The sequence below is a fragment of the Zingiber officinale genome, chromosome 5B (genome assembly GCF_018446385.1).
Source record: "Zingiber officinale cultivar Zhangliang chromosome 5B, Zo_v1.1, whole genome shotgun sequence".
Taxonomy (NCBI): domain Eukaryota; kingdom Viridiplantae; phylum Streptophyta; class Magnoliopsida; order Zingiberales; family Zingiberaceae; genus Zingiber; species Zingiber officinale.
In genome coordinates this window covers 123026298-123051231 of record NC_055995.1, presented here as the reverse complement: position 1 = coordinate 123051231, position 24934 = coordinate 123026298, and the positions used below count along the sequence as shown (strand labels likewise).

The window sequence follows — 24934 nt, the reverse complement described above, 5'->3', positions numbered from 1 at the left end:
GACTTCGACCAGTGGATGAGCATTACGAGACCCTACAAAATTCCAATGGACAACTCCGGGAATCTAGTGGATCCTGAAGACTGGACAGCAGATCTGAAGAAAAAAGCATCAACAGAAAATAAAGCGATCAACACTCTACAGTGCGGATTGACAAGAGAAGAACTGAACAGAGTCGGTCCACACAAAAACGCTAAAGAGCTATGGGACAAGTTGATCGAACTGCACGAGGGAACGTGCGACGCTAAGGTAACAAAACGAGACCTGCTTTTAAATAAAATTTTTAATATAAAAATGCAGGAAGGAGAAACAGCGAATCAACTCCACGCGAGGATCAAGGACATCCTCAACGGGCTTCATGCGATAGGCCACCAGATGGAGAACAGAGACTTAATAAGGTACGCATTAAACGCCTTTCCACGTAATAGTTTGTGGGCATCAATAGTGGATGCCTACAAAATTTCTAAGAATCTTTCTGAATTAAAATTAGACGAGCTTTTTTGTGAATTAGAATTACACGAACAAACTAATGCTGGAGCTGAGAAAGGTATAGCTCTATTTGCAGGTTCCTCCAAAGAAAAGAAAAGCAAGCCTGAACTTGAAGAAGACTCCGATCAAGATTCTGAAGACGAAGAACACCTGGTGAATCTGGTAAGAAAAATGTTCACCAGGAGAAAAAGGAGCTTCAGCAAAAAGGATCTTCAAAAGATCAGCTCTCCCTCAGAACAAAAGAACGTGACTTGCTATGGCTGCAACAAAAAGGGACACTACAAGAACGAATGCCCAAAACTGAAGTTCGACAAACCAAAACCAACCAAAAAGAAGGCACTCAAAGCAACGTGGGACGACTCCTCGGACGAATCGGAGGAAGAAGAGCAGAAACATCAGAGCCACCTCGCACTGATGGCCCGCGAAGCCGAAACAGAAAACGAGTCGGAAGATGAAGACGGGTCTGAACCCGAAACAAGCCACGAGTCCGTACTCGTTTCCGAAGGCTCGAATGAGGTATATTTTAATTTAAACAAAATTTTTTTTAGAATTATTTCATGTTTAAATAGTAAATTAACTAAAGTAGAAAATGAAAACAAATCACTTCTTGAGGAAAATCAAAACCTCAAGGAACAATTAAAGAATTCGAATCCAACTCAAGATCTAACACTTGAGGAAGAGAATTTATCATTAAAAAATGAAATAAACAATTTAAAGGAGATGTTAGAAAAATTCACAACAAGATCAAAAAATTTAGACTTAATCCTAAATAATCAAAAAGCATGTTATAATAAAACCGGACTAGGATATAAGTCGAATTCAAATAAAACTTTCAAATCATTAATAACCCAATACAAGTCAACCAATCTAGCTTGGGTTCCGAAAGCGTGTCTGACCACGCAAGTAGGACTTAATCAATATATACCTAAAGAAAAAATACATTATATAAAAGTGTATAAACCAAACCAAAATCCAAAATACAAACCTAAATCAAATTCAAAATCTAAACAGTTTAAAAATCAACAAAATTATCACCAAGTTAACTATAACTATAAAAAGAATCGACACAAGCCTAAAACCAAAATCTAAATTAATGGCCAATAATTCAGGGGGAGGCTCCAGAATAGCTGGCACCTCCAAAACTAACCTACCCGACAGGGTAACCCAAAACAAACTAACCCGGCAGGGTAATTAGGATTAGTTAAAAAGAGACCAAGTTTAACTTGAATCATGGTACTGGTGAAATTTTTGGATGATAGTACGTTAGGGAAGCTTGGGCATCGCATGTCTAGAAAGATATGGCTTCGATCTGGTGCATTTGGCCAAGTAGAACTGACCGAAGCTACCCTTAAATGAATCCTAACCAGTTAGACCAAGATTTAGTACTAAGTTCCGTGGATAGGACTATTCGGAAAACCTCGAAAGGTTGGTTACTTCTAATGATGTCCATGTGACTCACCAAGCTTAGAAGTTTATCCGAAGAATGCCTATTTGTGGAAACCAAAACTAAATCTGAATCTAACACACGTTAAACCAAAACTCCATAATTAAAAATCCAATTTCATCTCACAAAATCATAGGATTCCCTGATTGATAATATAGATCGGGTGAGATGAATAAGACTTAAATTTTAAAGTTAAAAATTAATTTCAAATTTTAATTTTAAACTTAAAAATTAATTTCAAATTTTAATTTTAAACTTAAAAATTAATCTCAAATTTTAATTTTAAACTTAAAAATTAATCTCAAATTTTAATTTTAAACGTAAAAATTAATTTCAAATTTTAATTTTAACTTAAAAATTAATTTTAAAATGTTAATTTTAAACTTTAAAATTAATTTCAAAATGTTAATTTTAAATTTTAAAATTAATTTCAAATTTTAATTTTAAACTTAAAAATTAATTTCAAATTTTAATTTTAAACTTAAAAATTAATCTCAAATTTTAATTTTAAACTTAAAAATTAATTTCAAATTTTAATTTTAACTTAAAAATTAATTTCAAAATGTTAATTTTAAACTTTAAAATTAATTTCAAAATGTTAATTTTAAATTTTAAAATTAATTTCAAATTTAAATTTTAAACTTAAAAATTAATTTCAAATTTTAATTTTAAAACTTAATTTCAAAATTTTAATTTTAACTTAAAAATTAATTTCAATTTTTAATTTTAAACTTAAAAAATTATTTTCAAAATTTTAATTTTTAAACTTAAAAAATTATTTTCAAAATTTTAATTTTTAAACTTAAAAATTATTTTCAAAATTTTAATTTTAAAAACTTAAAAAATTATTTTCAAAATTTTATTTTAAAACTTAAAAAATTATTTTCAAAATTTTAATTTTAAAAAAAACTTAAAAAATTATTTTCAAAATTTTAATTTTTTAAACTTAAAAATTAATTTCAAATTTTAATTTTAAAACTTAAAAAATTATTTTCAAAATTTTAATTTTTAAAACTTAAAAAATTATTTTCAAAATTTTAATTTTTAAACTTAAAAAATTATTTTCAAAATTTTAATTTTTAAACTTAAAAATTATTTTCAAAATTTTAATTTTAAAAACTTAAAAATGATTTTCAAAATTTTAATTTTAAAACTTAAAAAATTATTTTCAAATTTTTATTTTTAAACTTAAAAAATTATTTTCAAAATTCTAAACTTAAAAAAAAAAAAATTCAAAATTTTAAACTTAAAACTTAACTTCACATCTAATTTCCAAAAAAAAAAAAAAAAGTCAAAAACCGGGGGCGGGCGCCCCTGGTATTCCCCTCCGGGGCGCCCGGAAGGAGATCCGGGCGCCCCTCCCTAGCAACCCCGGGCGCCCCCAACCTTTGCCCCACCAATTCTCACTTTTGCCAAGGTTCACTCTGAACCTCAGTGCGAAAGTACTCTAAATCAAAATTTTCTTGCGGTGAAGACGCTGTTGCGATTCAACCGAGGTCGTCAAATCTATATTTTTCGATGGCTCCTCGATAAAAATTCTTCCCCTCTCTAAAAATTTTATTAGAATTTGTCTTCTCAATTTTTTCTTAGAATATTCTTTTATTTATATACAGTAGGAAACGAACAAATACTGGTGCTGGACCCTCCAATGCTAATACAGACCCTAGGTTTCCTACAGACGAACTTAGGATTAAGTTTGAGTCAACCATTTATAAGGCCATTAGGACTACCTGCATAGATAGATTGTTCTTTCTAAGGTCATGTCCCTCCGCTTTAGAGGTTATAGGTCACTATAACTTAAGGAACCTTGTCGAATGTACCAGTCCAATAAACATAAGTCTGTGTGCCGAATTTTGCAATAACCTAGTGAAAGTAGACGATCTCACCTATACCACTAGGGCAGCAGGCACTGATATCACATTTTCCCCTACGACTATCCGAGAGTTTTTAGGGTTGCGTCCATCTACCTGTTCCTTTTTGTGCTATCCTCCGAGGGATCTACCATTCGGAGATCCCTACTCACATGTTACTCTCGATACGATTTATTCGTATTTTTTCGGGGGAGAGAGAGATCCCACTGTGACACAGTTTAGGTCAGTAGTGTAACGACCCAATTTTCCCTATTCTGAGTTTCAAACGTCCATAAAAATGTTTGAAAATACTGTTAAAATATTCTAGAGATTTTTAGAAATTTTTAGAGTATTTTTGCGTAATTTTTGGAGGTCGTTTAGTATTTTTACAAAACCAAAGAAGTTTAAGCAAAAAAAAAAAAACGTTGGAGGAGAGGTTCAAACCCGCGACCTCGGGTCGGACTGAACCAAGCCAAACCGGCTTGACCAGCTGGGATAAGAGATTTATGTTAATCTCATATAGAGTTAAATAAGGTTATAGTATAGTTGGGTTATATCCGAATACTTATAAAAGGAAATAAGTTTTGGGATTTTAAGAAAACCTAACTTTTTCTCCCGAAAACCTAATCTCCTTCGCTCTTCTCCCTCGCGACGGCGCAAAGCTGCGGCGGAAACCTAGAGCGAGCTAGGGTTGGAGATTCCGGCGCCGGCGAGACTTGATTCCAGCCGTCCCTCATCCACGGTGGCTGTTCCCGACGGAGAGAAGCCCGAGAGCTCCGAGAACACGCCGGAAAAGCTGCTACCCGAGCCCTAGAAGCCCTCCTTCCCTTCTTATCGGTTGTAAGTGCAAGGACAAGCAAAAGGTGAGTTGCTTCTCACCTGCAGTAGGAGTAGTTCCGAGCTTCGATTTGTTTTCCTTGCTTTCGGATTTGTTTGAAGTTTCCTTGTGTTTGAATCTGCCGTGAGTTTACATGCTTGGATGTTTTCGGTGACGAACCTTGGTTGAGATTTCTACCGAATTGGGGTTTCATATGCTATGTTGGTTATAGCATTTCCTGCTTATGCTATTAGTTTCCTTAGGCCGTGCAGGTGACAGCATGTTTTGCCTATACTGTTAGTTCCTTATACCATGCGGATTAGAGCATTTACTGCCATAGTTTTCCTATTTAACTTGAAAAGAACAGCTCTATATTAGTAGATCTGGTTAGATTTTCTTTTTCTTGTGCTGTCTAGTAGAACGAACATCCCTCTTTGAGATTTCTGGTTGGTCCTTCCTGTGCCAACTCAATGAGGCCGATCAACCCTAGTTCCCAGCATTTTAGTTCTGGGTTCTTAGCTTCCTGGGTTAACATGAACAGCCTTGTTTTTATGATTCGGAGTTAGCTTGTTGTGCTACTTTCCTAGCACTCTAGTATTTGGTTGCTTGGCATTTCAGTTGCTTAGTTCCTTAGCATTTCAACTTGAAATTCAGAATTTCATAGCTCTATTTTTATAGCATGATTAGTAAGCTCAAAGTTGCTTTCTTTGCCCTATTTTACAGCATGTTTAGAAAGCTTAGAGTTACTTTCTTCTGTTCTATTTTATAGCATGATTAGTAAACTTAAAGTTGCTTTCTTTGCCCTATTTTACAGCATGTTTAGAAAGCTTAAAGTTACTTTCTTTTGCTCTTATCACAACATGTTTAGAAAGATCAAATTAGCTTTCTTTTGCTCTTATCACAGCATGTTTAGAAAGTCCAAGTTGCTCTCTTTGTTCTATTTTATAGCATGATTAGTAAGCTTAAAGTTGCTTTCATTAGCTCTATTTTATAGCATGATTAGTAAGCTCAAAGTTATTTCCATTTGCTATTTTAACAAGCATGAACAGCCATGTATTCTAATGGAAAAATAAGAATCCTATTAAATACTTTTAGAAGTATTAACAAGTAAAAGGAAGATAAAGAAAAGAAAGGGAAAAGGCTAAGGCCTTAAGTAAAATCCTGAATTCAAGACTTTAGGGATTTTGGCACACAAGGTGCTTATTAAATGCCAAGGCATTTTATTATAAGAAGTATTTAAAGATAAAAAGTATTTTACTTTTAAATGGCATGTACCGGACACAAGATCCAAGGGATGGGCTCCAAGTTGCCCCTAGGCACATGGCCTAGAAGGGATGGGCTCCAAGTTGCCCCTAGGCACATGGCCTAGAAGTATCTTAGTAGTTTCGGGATTAGCTACCTCGATTCTTACTAAGAATGCGCGCAAAGTGGTACAATGCCGGGCCCAAAAGAAGTTTATTATCTATTTTGAAGTATATATATATACATATATATATAAGCTTTTAGAACAAAAGAAATAAACTTAATTTAAGTTCAGAAATCAGCAAGATAGTTCTTTTGTTTCAATTTCAGCAAGTTAACTGTCTTAGTTTTATTTCATCAAGATAGTCATTTCTATCTCTAAAAATTCAGCAAGTTAGTTCTTTTATATTAGCATGCCATTGAGACTTTCTACTGCTATTTATGAGCATGACTAGCTTCACATGTTAGTATTTCAGTTAGTTATACTTACTTGTTGTTCTTAGTAAGCATGCAGTAGTAGTTTCAATTGTTTCCTTGCTACTAGATTATTCAGCATGTTTAGTTTTATTTGCTTTCAGCATGCTGTTATAGTTTTATTCTTATGAGCATGTTAGTTTTACATGTTTAGTAGTTTTACATGTTTAGTAGCTTTACATGTTTAGTATGCTTCTTTTATTGGTTTATGAGCATGATGAGCTACACATGTTTAGTATTTCAGTCAGCATGATTCCTTTGCTATATATGAGCATGAGTAGTTTTATATGTTAGCATTCAGTTTTAGCATGTTTTTATTTATATACATGCATATCGAGTTTTTGTGAGTAGATAGCGCTCACTAAGCTTTATGCTTATAGACTGCACTTCCTCCTACTGCAGATAAAGGAAAGGAAAAGATTTAGCAAGGAAGGCGACAAGGTGGTGGTGATGAAGGTGTGTGATGGCTGGACTATGGAGAGATCATGAGTTTGCTAAGGAAACTGTCAAGACTCCTTCTTTGGAGTTTTCTTTCAGTTATTAAATTGATAGAGATTGTTTTAGTAGTTTCCTTTGTCTATGTTAAGTTTATTCCGCATTGTAGTTGAGTTATTCCTATTGTTGGAGTTCTTTTGTTTACTATTGCTAGGATAGTTTATTTTTAGTTATATATAAACTGCGTGGTGATGTTATTGCTTTGTATATGTATGTACTTATGATTATTGTCACCGGTACAGGGGAGATTCTGCCGAAATTTTTCGGTAGGGTTTTTCCTAGGGATTTTTAATAAACCGGTTAAGTAGAGTTAGTAGTTAAGTAACGGTCACTCTTAGAGAGTAGTAGTAGTAGTAAGAAGGGTGGTCGTTACAAGTAGAACTTCGGGTCCAGGACTACGCTCTTTATAGGGTTGTAGTCCTTTGCATTTTACCACTGACTACTCGGGACATCGTTGTGATGCGCTCATTCCATTCGTTCTTACTCTATGCCCTGATTCATAGGTTAGAAATTGACATCAGCCTACATATCTTCTCCACCATTATCTACTCAGCTGGATTCGTGACTGATAGACGAGTCCATATGCCTTTTGGTCACATTCTGACAGCCTATATGTCCTCGTTACACATTGATGTCACTAGAGGAGACATTGCCCATATGACCGAGTTCGATGTTATAGCAGCTCGGAACTTCTCCCTAGCCGGTATCCAGATAGATAGAGATGACGGGACTATGTCTTGGCGGAGGGGGGCACAGCACCAGCCCGATCCAGACGCACAGATGGACGAGTTCATGCTCGCACTATTTCCAGAGGAAGCCGCACCGGCTCCACCACCGCCACGAGCTCGAGCACCACGACACGCTTCCCGCACTCTAGCCGACCGTATGACCGGACTAGAGAGAGCTATGGTGAGTCTCCAGCAGGAGAACTCTGATTTTCATCAGGACATTCGGCGAGAGATAGCCGAGTTACGAGCTGCCGGGAATACCCGACACACTGAGCTGATGGCGCTTCTCCGATCCTTGGGATCTGGACCACCCCCTTCATCATCTCAGTAGATCTAGTTATGACTCACTTCTGTAGCTACACTACCTGTAAAATATTTTGAATCTATCTAGTGATATTTCAGACTTACATCAATTATGTTCTATCTTAATAGACTAGGATTCTTTTTAAACTATTTTTAAAAATAATGTTTTTTAACTAATAGGCTAAACTTGTTCGTTTTCAAAACTTTCCATTTTTAGATTTTCAAAAACAGTTTTGGCCTTAGACTAGTTTTGAATCCTTAGAAAACATGTACCCATAGGACTAGTTTTTGAGCATCTCACCAACACCTTAGGTTTACCATGCTTGTGTTTGACAAACATAGAAAGGGGTGAGATGCATAGGCAAACTGTCTGGACTTAAGATGCTTATTTCAGTGCATCAGCATAAGTCTGGACGTTAAATACAACTCAGATATTAATTAGATTAAAGTTCATCAGTCAAGTCAAACACTGACTGGTTATAATCAACTTAATCTGACTAACCAAGTGAAAGCTACTATCTCCTGATAGTTAGTTAGTACCTAATTGGTTAGACAGCTGGTTAATCTTAAATGTCAAGTTCAGGGGGAGAAATTAATCAAAATTTTATGTGTTTGACAAATGCTTTTTAAAAAACTAGCTTATGTTTGAACATTAATTTTCAAAAAAAGTTAAAATTAACTAAGTTTAATCCCACCTATTTTTTTTAAACCTGAGTTTAAAAGTTGAATATAGCAAATTTAAACTTATTCAGTTCTTGTAACATATGCTTGAAAATTCAACTTTCCAAACTTAGCTTTTATCAAATTAGCCTTAAAAATTTATTTTAGCAAAAATTTTACTTCTTGAAAAATTATTCTTACTTGCTTAATTTTTGCTTTGTTTTGAAAAATCAAAGTTGAAAATTTACCTTTTTGAAAAGTAAATGTTACTTAAACATGAAAAGTAAATTTGAAAAACCTGTTTTGAAAATTTTTACACGCTTGAAAAGTTACACTTGATTACCTTTAAATTTATACTTTTCAAAATTCAACTTGTCTCCCCCAAGTCAACTTGACTATTTTTTTAACTTGGTGTTAAAAATTGTACTTTTATCTTTCAATTTTTGAACCAAACTTAGATATGTTTCAAAATTTGATTACCTTTTACAGTAACTCTTCACTATGATTGTTTACCCTTGCTTATTTTTGATGAATGCCAAAGGGGGAGGGTTAGGTGGTTAAGTTAGCTAAACCAGAATTGAAAATACAAACTAACTTAAAAACCACATAAATGCATGTTGTTTCTTGCATATGTTTTCACTAACTTAACCAGGTTGTCATTCCATCAAAAAGGGGGAGATTGTTGGTGCGGTTAGCACTAACGATTTAACCCAGGTTTTGATGAATGACAAATAGGTTAAGTTAGTTTTGTTGTTGTCTGACACTTTGATCGAGTGTGCAGGAGAAGTCCAGCTAGGTCGACGGGCTGACCGGATAGCTGGCGAGAAGTCCAAGCGGGTCGACGGGCTGACCGGACGCTTGGCGAGAAGTCCAGCTAGGTCGACGGGCTGACCGGATAGCTGGCGAGAAGTCCAAGCGGGTCGACGGGCTGACCGGATGCTTGGCAAGAAGTCCAGACGGGTCGACGGGCTGACCGGACGTCTGGCAGGTAAGTGAGGTAAGTCACTGGAGGGGAGTGACTGTGAGGACGCGTTCCCGGGAAGGGGACATTAGGCGTCGATCCGGCTTAGATCCATTTCGGATGTCTAAGTCGAGATCGTGACTAGATTCCGGTCTCGGAAAGACGGAATCTAAGTCATACTCTTTTTTCCATCTGTTGAACTTTAACTGTGCTAACAATCTATTTTACAGGATGTATATTTGCCTCGGACTAACTTTGTTTTGCAGGAAAAGGGAGTTTTCTGGAACAAGGTGGTCCGGGCGCCCGGAGGTCCGGGCGCCCGGAAGGCGAATTCTATCCAGCCAAGTCGTCGCCACGTGGAGCATCTCGATTTGAGCAGTTACGTCACATTCCAGGCGCCCGGAAGGAATCCAGGCGCCCGGAACAGCATATAAAAGAAGCCCCAGACAGGAGCTTCAGATCAATCAATCAAGCTGAGAACTCTTCTGCTGCTGGTCTTGCTGCTCGACATTCAGTGCGACGCCAACAAAGCTCCGACACTACGCTCCGTTCTTTTCTCTTTTTGTCGGTATTTGTTTTTAGTTTTCATTAGCATTCCCTGTACGGTTCTTTTGTAATCATCATTTCGAATTGCTAGTGATTGCCCAACGAAAGTGGTCAAGGACCACGGGCCTTCGAGTAGGAGTCGTCACAGGCTCCGAACGAAGTAAAACCATTGTGTCCATTTTACTTTTCTGCTGTGTTTATACTCTTGTTTTTCGAATCGATATTCACCCCCCCCCCTCTATCGAATCTAATGGTCCTACAGGAAAATCCTGGTGAGTGAAGCAGGTGAAAGACCAAGTGAGTAAAGCTAGGCAGTGTGAAAGTTCTAGTGAGTGAAGCCAAGCATATGGGAAACCCTAGTGAATGAAGTTAGGTGAAAGTCCTCGTGAGTGAAGCTAGGCAGATGGAAAGTCCTGGTGAGTGAAGCCAGGCAGATGGAAAGTCCTGGTGAGTGAAGCCAGACACGTGGAAATCTAGGTAGGTCAAGGTTGACCGGACACCTGGTATTGAGAAGTCCAAGTATGTCAAAGGGTTGACCGGATACTTGGCACGAGGAGGAAAAGTCCAAGTGGGTTAAAGGGATTGACCGAACACTTGGTAAGGAAGTCCTAGCAGGTCGAGGGTGATGGGATTCTAGGCATGATGTCCCAACAGGTCATGGTTGACCAGATGTTGGGTTTTAGGGGCTTGGAACTTGATTAGGGCAATTCAAGCTGATTCAATCAATCAACCGATCGATTGGCTCATGCCCAATCGATCGGTTGATCGATTGGGTGTGTCCTACGACAAATCCTCCTCCTAATCGATCAATGGATCGATTGGAAAGCTGAGTTTGTCGCACAGAAGCCCTCCCAATCGATCTCGATTCAAGACTCTCCTGCGATTTCCAACCTCCCAATCGATCGCCCGATCGATTGGAGGCTCCAATCGATCGGGCGATCGATTGGGAGGTTGGAAATCGCAGGAGAATCTTGAATCGATCGGGCAATCGATTCCAGTTCTTTCTAGAGAGCACATAGGCGCTCTGGATTGATCGACCGATCGATCCAAAGCCTCCCCAATCGATTGGGAGCAATCCAATCGATTGGGATCCGACAGTTGGCGCTGGATAAAGTCGTTGCGAGCGTTTTCTTCAACAGCTCTTTCATCTCTTCGCCCGATTTCTTCTTCGTCTTGGAGCAAGGTGTTCTTACACTTCCAAGATCAAGGGGCATTCCAAACAAGAAGAGAAAAGAAAGCTAGGGCTTTATGTTGTAAAATCATGTAAGATTTACTTGTATTTGCTTCTTCTTTTCTTCTTGTTGTGTGTGAGTCCTGTACAGGCTTCTCCGCCTTCGGTAGTTACCGTAGAGGAGTATTTTCGTAGAGGAGTGTTTTCATATTGGAGAGTGTGTGTCGTGTGTAGATCCTTGGATTAGTCACCTCTTCTTGAGGTAGATATCAAGTAAATCCTTATGTTAGCATTGTAATTGTGTTTCTTGTATTTTCCGCTGCATATGATCACAAAGAAATAAGCACGACGAGCTATTCACCCCCCCCCCCCCTCTAGCACATTTCGACCCTAACACTAATGTCCTAGCCTCTTGAGCCATTCGACCGGATTATAAGCGAGCATGCTCTCGTGCCTATTGTAGGGTGTCGGTGACCGACTTGAAGGCGGGTTGGATAGACGGCGCCCCCAAATCGATAGCTTTCTTCCTACACTTGTTAGTACGCGCAGCGGAAATACAAACTAACAACAAATATGAAACCTAAACACTAAAGGAAAGAAAAACAAGCAAACCACTAACACGTTCGTTTAACGTGGTTCGGAGATTAGGGCTCCTACTCCACGGCGTGTCCTTGAGGTGGGCGATTCCTATCCGTCGGTAGATTAGCCCCCGATAAACTCCGGCTATCTCAAGTAGCTCCTTGTGGGTGGAGAAACCTCACCACAATACTCACAAACACTTGAGAACAAGTAGACTACTAATTAGGGTTTACCACCACTAATTTTGTTAGCTCTAACCAAGCTCCCAAGCTTTGGTTATATAACCCGTGGGTTGAAAACCCCGCCTACCAGTCGACTGCCCTCTGTGGAAATTCGACCGTTATATTCCAACGGCTCGATACTAGTCGACTGCTAAAACTAGCAGTCGACTGCTCCACACTGACCGAACGAACAGAAGCATTCTGTTCGCTCCCAGTCGACTGCACCAGTCGACTGCACGGTCGACTGCACTAGTCGACTGCACGGTCGACTGCACTAGTCGACTGCACGGTCGACTGCACCAGTCGACTGCTAAAACATATAGTCGACTGCTACAGTAATGCTACAGTACAACTGCAGTAACGCTACAGTAAAACCCTAAAACTAGGATTTTACTCCGAGTACAATCTCTCATGCACTCGTACCCTCACCCTTATGACTCACTTGACGCTTCTTTGCAACCTTGACCTCTTGCCTTCAAGCCTACTTCCTTTGGCTCTCATCCCTCGGATGCATTCAAGCCCGAGGCTCGTCCCCAATGTCATCCTTCGCGTATGCCTCGAAGTCGCTTCCCTCGGCCCTTGTCCTCGCTACCTTGTCAACGGTCCCTCGGATGCTCCATCCTTCACCGGACCCGTAGCCATCAACCCGAGTCATATGTGTATCCTGCATGCACACTCACATACATATATCAAATAACAAGGGTGAACGTAACTTAAACTCTTTGCCCAAACACCAAAACACATGGTCCCACTGACCATTGGGATTGCTCCAACACCTATATCTTAGACTCCCGAGCCGATCGGCTAGGTATAAGCGAGCATGCTCTCGTGCCTATGTCCTACGCTCTAGAGTTAATCAGCTCGGTTATAAGCGAGCATACTCTCACGTCTGTATCATAGACTCTAGAGCTAATCGACAGAGTCATAAATCTAGTCAGCTCAAGGTAATTCAGACCTTAGGGGCTCAACTCCCTATTTATCCAAGATGCAAGGTTTTCAACTTATATCCCAAACTCTCGAGTCATTTAGGTAGGTATAAGCAAGCATACCCTCGCGCCTATGTTCCAGACTCCTGAGTTGTTCAACAGGATTATAAGCAAGTATGCTCTCACACTAATGTCCCAAACTCCCCAGCAGTTTGGTCGGATTATAAGTGAGCATGCTCTCGCGCCTATATCCCAGACTCCCGAGATGATCAACCGAGTTTTAAGCGAACATACTCTCGTGCCTATGTCCTAGACTCGAGAGCCAATTGACCGGGTCATAAACCTAATCGGCTTAAGGCCAGTCAGACCTTAGGGGATCAGCTCCCCACTTATTCAAGATGCAAGGTTCTCAACTTATATCCGCTCAGCCCCAGTGTCGGTCAAACCTTAGGGGCTTAACTCCCCATTTCTCCAAAATGCAAGGCTCTCGACTTACATCCACTCAGCCTCAGCATCGACAGGACTTATAGGGCTGATCATCTCTCCACTTTTCATGAGCATAACTCCTAATCTATAGCCGACTAGACTCTCTCTAGGATAACATTGCCAAAGAATCATAACAACTTATTAGGGAATATGTCATTACTCTGACATATGTTGTCGTACATACTCTACTACTCGACATACTCTGACATCAGACATTCTCTATCACCTCATTAATTGCGGAGGATATGAGAGGCAGCATAAAAGGGGGTCTTCTCAGTTGGTCAGACATGCTTAGGTATGCTCACCTACGTGCATGAAAGCATGTGCATCTGCACACTATTATGGTTCTACTGTTCACTGTCTTCTCCATTTTTGCTCGGCTACTGTTCTAACTTGAGCGTTGTGTAGGATCGAAAAGAATTTAGATATCTCCACAATGATATGATATTGTCCACTTTGGGCCTAAGCCCTCATGGTTTTACTCTTAGGCTCTACCCAAAAGGCCTCATGCTAATGGAGATATCTTTCTCTTATAAACTCATGATCTTTCCCATGTGTTTTCAATATGAGATTATGTTTGCAACCTTACAACCTCAACAATCCCCCCCCCTCAAACAAAGGATCACAGGCTTCCCATGTCCGATCCTCGACTCACCAGGTCTTCCTGCCTTTCAGTCCACCCGATCTACTAGGACTTCCTTGCCTAGCCGCAACTAGGACTTCCTGCCTGGTATCTAGTCCTCTTGATCCGAACATAGGAGCCCCCACTTTCTTTGTTCGAGGTCAATATTGTACCCACATGGCTCAAACAGACCATAGCTCTTGTGCACAGTCGGTGGTTAAACCTTTTGGCAGCCCGGGCTTAGATACCATTTGTTGGTGCAGCAGGGCCAACAAGAGGGGCGTGAATTACTTGTAAAATAAAAGTATACCCTCCTCAAGGCTTTTCAACTCAAAATAGATAGAAATAATAATAAAATAATAAAACAAAAGAATTAGAGAAGACCAGAAGTTGACTTGGTTACAACCAAGATAGTTGTTGATCCAAAGCGGTGAAAAGCGCACTAACGATCTCCTTCTCTGAAGGCGGAGAAACCTTTTACACACTTAGAAGCTCAGAACTATTGCTAGGAATGATTACAGAATTGATTGTCTAAATGAATGAATATTTCCTAGCTTCAAGGGCCTTTAAATAGCTCCTGAAAATCCTATCTCGAAGGTCCAAGGCGCCTCCAACAAGGTCCAAGGCGCCTTCAACCAAGTCAAGCGGATAAAACTCTATTCGCGCTCAAACGGTTGAATTGACCCGTGCTGAGGTGCCTCAAACAGGATTGAAGGCGCCTCCAGTGTGGAGGCGCCTCCAATACCTGATGAAGGCGCCTTGAGCTGCATTTCCAACATCCTTTCTCCTTTGTTTTGACTTCCGAAGCTTCATGAATTTGGGTGATTCCGGCCAACCGAAATAGGACTCACCCGAACCTAATTTCAAGCCTTCTCCTCGAGCAGTCTTCTGTCCCGGCTTTACGTCCCTCGAACGTTGTGCACGTTCTTCTCGCCCACCGGTGTACTCTTCCGCAGCTCTCTCGTCCTTCGGACGCACTGAGCTCGTCGGCTCCCTACACGTGCCGTCCTTCTCGCTAGCTGCGTCTTCCGCTCGACTTCCTGCGCTCCTGCACACTTAGACACAGGGATCAAAAACACATAGGACCTAACTAACTTTGGTTGATCACATCAAAACAACCACGAGGTCCAACACATTGGAGGGTCTGCGCTAGGGACCCCTTCCCTGGTTCTCGCTCTAACACTCTCGTTAGTTCTGTCTGTGGTGTGCGCAAGTCCGTAGTTCTTAATTCTAGGATCGCTTAACGTTGTCTCCTTTCAGCTCAGAATCTTCTCCTAGTCAATATATGAGTCACCTCGACGGCCCCTAATCAGCGCGTCATCTCTATTGCTTTTAGATAGGATCACTCTAATTAATAAGGAGGTGGATATTAACAAAAGTTAATTTTAAAGGAGAGATTGTGAATACACACCATCGTAGCTTTCATGACAGTACCAAAATATAAAAGAGTGTTCAGAAGGAACTCTCTACGGTGGCTAGCTAGGTTTGAGGAAAAGATGTTTGAATGAAGAGCAAGTATATAGTAGAGGTAGAGCAAAACAACTAGCACCTAGCTAGGGTTAGCTCCTGACACATTGTGTTTTGGCCAGCAATGCCAATGTTTCAATGAACTCACAAAAGTTAATTACTTACTCTCAACCAGAGCCATAACTGTACTTTAATAAACATCTAGCAATGCACTCGATTCAATAAGAAAGTTTTCATATATAAATCATGTCACGAAGAGAAAAAAGGAGAGAAGATGAAGTATATATGATACAAGTGAAGTCTTTTCATCTATACAAAATTTACGAATTAGTCGATGCTGGAAAAGTAAACTTGGTTACTTGCAACGAAACCTCATCAAAAAGTCTATCTACGTACTCATGTATTCATTTGTCTTTTTTATATGTCGACACTGTTTCTAGTTTCTATTCACAGTCAGACGACTTCAACTGAACAACTGACTACCAAAGAGCATCAGCGCGTAGTTTCTGGTGAACAGTTAGCCAAAGCAACTGTAGTGCCATAATTAATTAAGAGAGTAATTAATTAAGAGAGTACATAGTCGTCGATGGCAACGAGGGCAGCACAAGGCAATAGTACAGTAATCCGTGATGGCTAGCTCTTGTCTCTCGTAGCCCTCGTCTTAGCCCTTATAGCCTTGGCATGCATGTCCTTCTCAACTAAGTATCCAACTACCACTTGGTAAATGAAGCCCATGTCGTTTCCTGGCATAATAACATGCGCAACATATGACCATCCCATGAGACATTACTTTCAGAGATCAAATTGGCGAGTGAACGTGAAGAAGTAGAACAGTGGTGACTAGGTGGAGTCGGACGGGAGAAGGCAACGTCCCTCTCAACTCTGCTCTCAGCTTAAACAAATTAAAAATATGCTATTATTACTCACAGTACCCGAAGCCCTTGCCTCTTGGCTCGTACGAGAAAATGAAGAGAAGAACAAGGGTGGGGAGAGAGGAAGAGACGGCTGGGAGGAGAGAAGAGCTCTCAGGAAGTGGGAAAACTGATAGAGGACTTTCAATCACACTCGGATCTTACTCATCCCTCCTGTGCTATAAAAATGCAGAGCCTTGTCGTGCGCTACGTACCTAGTGCAGTATGCCAAACTACAGTCTATGATTTGTTCTTGGCCCGTTGTATTTCCCTTTGATCACTCCACCTTCTTCTACCTCTCTTCCTCTGGATCCTTGTTCTTGTTTCTTCTCCCTGAGCGGTGCAATATTTATGTACACCATGTACGTACTATTTAATTAAGCTGCCTCCGGATGATTAATTCATTCGCTTGTTCATATGTATGCATGAAGGCATAATTGCTCTGTGTGATTCGGTTTGCAGGAAAGCAGAGGAGAACTCTCTCGATCTCAACGATTACCCTGCGGAACACGGCGAAAAGCCGATAGTGGAAAGCCCAATGGCCTCTGCTGCTTCCGTCGGCAGTACTCGTGAGTAGATAGATGTATATAACGACTTTAATTATTTGTGCACGGTCAACATATACTTTACCTTTGAACTTGGATTATAATGCGTTGACTGCAGGGTTTAAGAGAAAGAAGGGTTTGGGAAAGGATGAAGCCGAGAGGGTGTACGAGTGCCGATTTTGCTCCCTCAAGTTCTGCAAATCTCAAGCACTAGGCGGCCACATGAACCGGCATCGACAAGGCACGACAGAGACTCATATATTATTTATATATTTAATTTGTTCCATGCACATTAGTTTAAAAAAAAAAAATACTTTTGCTGATACATTCTTGTACCTGTTTGTTAGAGAAAGAAACCGAGACGCTCAATCGAGCTCGTCGGTTGGTGTTCTGCAACGAAAGTCTCGCCGGCGCTGCAGCAGTCATCGGGTATATATAAACGTGTGTGGTTTGATCATATTTATAAACTGAAGAGAAAAAATGCCTTACCAATTGGTTCTTCCCATTATATTCAGATTGAAAGATCTAGCTCGCACGGGCTCACAAATCCACATCGGGGGCTACCAACACTTCGCTGCCGGCGGCGGCGGCGGCAGCATTAACGGAGAAGCGTTTCTTCAATTCCGACCAGTGGTTTATCCGAATGCACCCGTGCAGCAATACATTTATCCTTCTTATTCCCCACCCTCACACTCGCTTCCATACACATCGCCACGCGTCCAACGCTCCGGCGCCACCATCGGCGATTACTGTGTTGGCCATGTCGCCTCCGGGAGCGCCCAGCGTCAAGCACAGTACGGTCCTCATCGAGATCCCGGCTTTACATGCTACGGAGCGCCTCTGTCTCACAGCTCCTCCTCGGTCGAGGAAGCGCGGCCAGCGACTTCAAGAGATCATGGTGCGCCATGCAATCTGAAGTAGAAGAATTATTATTACTGACGATGTGACTTCCTGAGTTTGCGGCATGTACGCTGACAAATGGAACATCCACAATTTAATTAGACCTCCAAGCTCGTTCTTCCAAAGCCAATGTAATTGGAACAGAAATATTCTGGTCAGGACTCGGGATTCTTCGGTTGGAAGTTCCTGCACGCACAGTCTTGTTCAATAATTTTTAAGATTAGTTCATGGCCTTCGAACTTACGTACTGAGATGTTTTCAGTCTTATTATAGAATTTTAACTGTCTAATTAAAGAGAACTATCAACCAGTGCATGCAGAACTATCCACAGATATCTCTTCCCAGTAATCAGTACGCCATGGAAAGGCATGCATGCTCGCTTCTGCAAACAAATTAAAGGCAGAATCAAAACAGATTAATTCAGCAGCGTACGTGGAGCAATTCTCGATCGAAACTAAGAGCAACTCGCCACAGCTACAAGTGGAGAAGCGTACTTGGACGTGGACGCGACCAGTCCAGTGAACCCCAAAAGCACATTGCGACCATGGCGCCCCTGCAACACAAAGCTGGCAACCAGCGCAGCATGCCACCACTGGAACAGCAGCATGAGATAAAATTTTCCATCCGATTTTAAAAATATCAATTTTTAAACAATATACAGCTTTTTACTAACCAGCTGTAATTAAGTTTAGTAGGATATTTTATAAATAACTAAATCACGTAGGCTATGTCGATTTTATCCCTCGTCCACGTCGCTGTTGTCCACGGGGCAGTCCACCTCGGCTGATCTTCTAAAGTAAGTTCCGAACACGCCGTCCCGTTCATCTTCAATACCGCAAAACCTAACTCCCCCTTCGACCTGCTCTCCCCACGTTCAAGACGAAACCTGTCCCACTCATCTTCAAAAACACAAAACCCCAACTTCCCCCTTTTGACCTGCTATTTCCGACACTCCTTTTGAACCATGTTTCCCCTTTCGAACCACATCGCTTGTTCTTCCCGACGCTCAACGTTTCACCAGCGCTGAAGTCTTGTTGCTCTTCCTAACGATCAGTGTTTCACCGGCAAAGTCCTACATCACCGATGCTCAATGTTTCACCGGCTAAGTCCTGCATCACCTATTGACTTCTTCACCTCCACCTGCCTCTTCGTAAGTCGAAATCATATCCTTCACCGGCTATTCCCGAAAATTTCTAGGTCAAACTTCAGCTTCACCAATCTCCCTGTTTTAGCTCCTTCCTTCTTGCCCTGTGGCGCCACATTAGCACATCTATGAGAATGTCGAAACATACATCATCATCGCCAAAGGTAAAAAATATTAGAATATAAGTTATTTTTTAATTATTCATTTAGTTTTCATTATAACTTTATTTATGAAAACACATTCTTTATATTTAACTTTGTTTATACTATTTAACTTAATTGGTAATACTATTTAACTTAATTGGTACAAAGCCCATTTTTATTTTTTCTATGCCATACTTCATACCTAAAATATTTGAAGGATATTTTAATTTAAATAGGTTGTATCATCTCTAACCTACCTATATATCTCATTGTATTGTTTTTCATAGTTCATCAACTTAGTTTAACTTAACAACATTCAAATTTCATAATGGTTATTTATGTTTTAATTTGTTGTATAGAGTTAGTGACTAAATTTAATTTAACTTTATTTTACTAAAAATATTTGATTGAATTATACAAAATTTGATTATTGTTTTGTCATATGGTAGGAAAGTAAAAGAAATATATTAAGTCGAGTAAATGAGATACAATTATCAATTCTGGAGGAAAATTTATATTAGATGAGTAAGTTGGGACATTTTATAGATTTTTATTCTAAAACTTCTACACAGGAAAAGATAAAAGATCATTCAGGAGTTATACTCCACGGAACACATAAGTGTTATAAGAAGTAGTCCCTCTACGTTATTCCTCAGTATACCATAAATTCGACATCTTAGAGGATTACTGGTGAACATATTTGAGAATTGGAATTTGGAAGAGACATTCAAATTCTCTAACGTGGTTGTGTCCTTCACAACCAAAAATGTTATATTATTGCTTAGAATTCCAAATAGAAGCAGACGTGTTGAGATGGATTCAAATATTGCTTCTGGTGCATTATTCGAAATATTTTTTCCAAATAAAGAATTAAATCGATCTAGATTGGAAAATCTAATGAGGGCATATTTTCTTCGAGTCAATTCAAATAAGGATGTTTTGCTATTTTGTATATTTTTTCTTTTATTTTATTTATTTCTAATACATATAAGTTGCCTTTAAAAATTATAGATATTATCGATAATTTTGACAACCTAGGAAGTTATAATTAGGTTAAGGCAATATATAATTATATGACTCCTCAAACTCTTAATATTTGGAATGCTTTTGCATCAAAAACTCCTAGGTCCATCCTTTCACTACCTTATATGAAGGGATTTGTAAGTGTTCTTGCTGTAAGTTTTTAATGGTTAGCTAATTTATTTCATAAATATTTAATAGTATCCAATTATCAAATTATGACACATATTTGATTACTTGAGTATGTCCCTATTCAAGTGACTTCCAACATCGTAACACTGACGGTAAATAAATGGAGATTATTTATTTTCATATAAATAAAATAAATGCTAAGTTAGCAGAGTCTTATCTAGTCAGCTAACCATTACGTGTTTAATAATCAGGATGAAAAGGATTTACAACGATTAAAAATTTGAACTAAATGAATTTATTTAAGAAAATAAAAATATAAAAATTAATAAATAATAGAGAAATAAGTTTATATGAATTAATAAAAAAATTTAATTTTTTAAAAAATTTAAATAAATTATTTTAGATTTTATAGGAATAAATGGATAAGATATAAAGGCTAAAGTTAATTGAAATAAATTTAAGTTTCTTTTAACCAAAGCCTAAGTTTTGATTTAAAAAACGCTGCCATTGTGCTTATTTCTTCACCCGCACCGCTCGCACGTCGTGGCAGCCACCGTCGACGTCGGCCAGCTTGACGCCTCCATCCACACCAGCAGACGTCGTCGGAGCCGTGTTCTCCCCTGACCCGACGCCTGCCCAGCGAGCAAACGCGGGCGAACTGTGCTCTCCTCGATGGGAAGCCACCTCCATGCTGTAAGAAGAAGAATAGGGAGAGAGGAAGGAATAAGATGAGAATAATAAAATCTATTGTTCATTGATATTTGTCCTAAGGACAATACAATATATAATGTTCAAAAGTACTTGGTCAAATAACTAATTAATAAATAACAGAATTATTCTAAGAATAATTATAACAGAATTATTAGAATAATCCAAATACTAATATGATTTGATTTGGTAATTTGATCTGGTCAATTTGGATAATTCTGTTATATCTCTTTTACCCCCCGACAAACTCAGCGGGAGATCTCTGACGTTGAGTTTGCTTGCTAACTTGTTGAAACGTTGTCTGGATAGTGGCTTAGTAAAGATGTCAGCGATTTGATCTTCAGCAGAAATATAAGAGACGGATAACTGCTGAGTTACTACACGTTCACGAACAAATGAAAATCAATTTCCACATGTTTTGTACGAGCATGAAAGATTGGATTTGCTGTAAGATATGTTGCTCCAATATTGTCGCACCAAATTTTTGGTGCAATATTTGATGCAAGATGAAGTTCAGAGAGAAGTGATTGAAGCCAAATAATTTCTGACGTTGTATTTGCTATAGCTTTATATTCTGCCTCAGTGCTTGAACGAGATACCGTAGGTTGCTTTTTCGAATTCCATGAGATAAGATTTCGTCCAAGAAATATTGCATATCCACTAGTAGAGCGTCTATCTTCAGGAGAACTTGCCCAATCCGCATCACTATATGCATGTAAATCTCGAGATGATTGGCGATATAAAAGAAGACCATGTAGAATAGTGCCTTTAAGATAGCGAAGTATTCTTTTTACATTATCCCAATTTTGTTCGGTTGGAGCATACATGAATTGGCAAGCACGATTTACCGCAAAAGTAATATCAGGACGTGTGATAGTGACATATTGTAAGGCCCCAACAATACTTCGATAAATTTGTGGATCAGATAGAGCAGGAGAGGATGAAGTTGGAGAGTTGTTTATAGCAATTGGCGTAGAGACCAGACGTGCTCCATCCATTTTGGCTTTTTGAAGAAGTCCAGTAATGTATTTGCTCTGAGAGAGAAGATAGCCATCCTCATGTGGAATAAGCTCAATACCAAGAAAAAAACGAGCAATACTCAAATCTCTAATAGGAAATTCTTGATTGAGAAGACTTAATAAAGTTGTGATACCCTTGTGATCATTGTCGGTTATCAGAATGTCATCTACATAAATAAGAAAAAATATCATATTTTCATCATTATATTTGTGAAATAGAGACGAGTCAGTCTTTGATCCAGAAAATCCTTGAGCTTGTAACCAATTAGATAGTCGATGAAACCATGCATGAGGAGTTTGTCGAAGACCATATAAGGATTTCTTGAGTTGGCAAACATGAGATGGAAATTGTGGATGAATGAAACCAGGTGGTTGCTCCATAAATATAGTTTCCTCAAGATGACCATGGAGAAATGCATTTGAAATATCCAATTGTCGTACAAGCCAATTAGAACTAACAACTATTGATAATAATAGTCTGACAGATGTAATTTTGATGATTGGGCTGAAAGTGTCATTAAAGTCAATACCTGGTTGTTGACTAAATCCTTTAGCTACAAGTCGAGCTTTGTATCTTTCAAGAGAACCATCAGCTCGATGCTTAAGACGGAATACCCATTTAGAGCCCACAACATTCATTGAGGGAGTGCGCGGAACTAGAGTCCATGTTCCATTGCGAAGAAATGCATCAAATTCTGTAGCCATTGCACTACGCCAGTTTGGATCCTTGTTTGCTTGTGTAAAACAGGTTGGTTCAATAGATTTGGAAGAAACCACTAGAGCTCGTGGAAGGGGATATCGAGTTGCATTTGGTGGGCAACGCTCATAAATATCTCTTTTACATGCATCGTACCTCCCGTGCCCTTTTTCCCTCGCTACGAGACATTGCCATGAGCAGCTCCAATCCCGTCGGCAGCTGCTGGTCGACCCTGTTTTCCCCACCCGTACGGCGCCGAGCCGGAAGATCCGCCGCTGCCTCAACCATCAGTGGCGACTCAGTTGCGACCTCCGATGTCGCAACTCCCTGCGCACGCTCGCTCTTTCTGCCTCTGCCGTCGTCCGGCTTGACCATGTCGTCCCGAGAGACCCAGCCGCCACACCTCATCACCGAGCGAGCACGCTGCCTCGTTGCCGCCACTGTTTGTTGGACGCCGTCCCGGCCATGCGACACCACTGTCGTCCACCCGCCGCCAGGAACCACCACCACCGGAGGAAAATCATAAAGCTGTGGGTAACTATTAATTTATTCGATTAATTAACTTGTTTAATAATTAATAATGGGTTTGATTAAAAGTTAGGTTTTTTCTATTAATGCTTGATTAAATAACAGATCTATTAAATTTATTGATTTATCGATTAATTATGTGATGATGTAATTAAGTGATAGTATGGTTAATTAATTAATTAACTATTGTCGTTTGATTAAATAGTAAATAAAATTATTAATCGGGATACTTAGGTGATTAATTAGGTGTATAATTACCTTACTTTAAGCTGATTAGATGATAATCAATTTAATGATTTATTTAAGAGACTACATTTCGAGCTAAAAACAGACTTTTGACCGGAAGTCGGTTAGAATGATTTACAATAGAGATGAATAATTCATGCTTATATTTTTTTATATTTTTAATTTTAGTGCATAATTATATTTATTTATATATTAATTAGGTAGTATTTATTTATTTATCTTAACTTTATTCATATTATCTCTTGAGTTTGACCTTGTATTGCTTGATCTTAGAGATGATTCATTTTATATCTATACAGTCTCATCATTCTTCATGCTTGATTTTCATATATGTATGATTTATCATATCATAGTGTAGGATGTTGAGTATCCTGCTTGACCACTGGTTGATGATTTAAGTTTGTGCTTATTGTTAAAATGATCATACTGTAGTGTAGGATATCAAGTATTTTACTAGATCCTTTTTAGTTATTTAAGCTCATACATATATGCTAGTAAAGTTAGACCGAAATATGGTTATAGAGTGTTATATCATATGTGATTATTTATTTTCTACTTATCGTTATATTAGTATATCCTGACGATCATTGTTTCCCATTCATTTTTGAGAGAGTTGTTAGCGATCATGATACATACGATTGTCCATGGGACCATCCGTGGTAGAGCGTTGTTTCTATAGTTCGTAGCTAGATAGTTATACATCCTATTTGCCCACTTGACCAAATGATGGTAGTATGAGTTCGCCCGCAAATAATGACATTTATACGCCTTGACTGCCCATTAGACTAGATAGTGGTAGCGTGATTCCTCCTATAGTCAGTAGTTGAGGAGCTAGATAGCTACCTTATCCTATCTACCTACTAAACTGAGTTTGCTCGCAGATAGTGACCTTGATTGCTCACTAGATCAGATAGTGGTAATATGAGTCTGCGCGTAGTTAGGACTTTATATATTTGTTATATGCGTGTTATCTATTTGCTTTATGCAAGTGATTTATTGGCTATACCTGGTGGAGCAGGTTAGTGATGGATTACGTTGTTGGTTATGATCTATTTAGTAGATAATTTTATGTCATAACTCTTATTTTTGTAGTAAATATTTTACATGAGAAGACTTCCTTTTGATCTCCTTATATATTGATCAGGCAATATCTTCTTATACCTGCTGAGTATTTTGTACTCACTATCCCTTATTTTTTTTTTTGTCTATTTTTAAGTTTGCAAGTAGAGGATGTGTTATGTTACTCAGAGGTCCTGGCACCGGTCCCATTCGAGTTTGGATTTCTGTTGGGTTGCTTGGTGTATTTCTCCACTGCTTGTATTTATAGTTTTCTTTCTGTATCAAATGTTTTTATTGTTGGTTTTAGCTTATTAGTTAGTATGTTCACATGTTCATGCATACATATACGCATAAGTTGTTATGAGTTATAATTTTATATTGCATCGATGTTTGTGTTGACTTTT

At 39.0% G+C, this 24934-nt stretch overlaps 1 protein-coding gene across 1 annotated transcript; it reads left to right on the top strand.

Moving 5' to 3' along the window:
• Window positions 1–15812: 15812 nt before the first annotated feature.
• On the top strand, window positions 15813–17855 carry LOC121987004 (zinc finger protein STAMENLESS 1-like). The gene is made up of 6 exons (XM_042540923.1): window positions 15813–15823; window positions 15932–15994; window positions 16852–16958; window positions 17053–17175; window positions 17282–17363; window positions 17450–17855. Exons 1-6 carry the CDS (start codon window positions 15813–15815, stop codon window positions 17853–17855), a joined length of 792 nt encoding a protein of 263 aa, XP_042396857.1.
• The last annotated feature ends 7079 nt before the right edge of the window (window positions 17856–24934 follow it).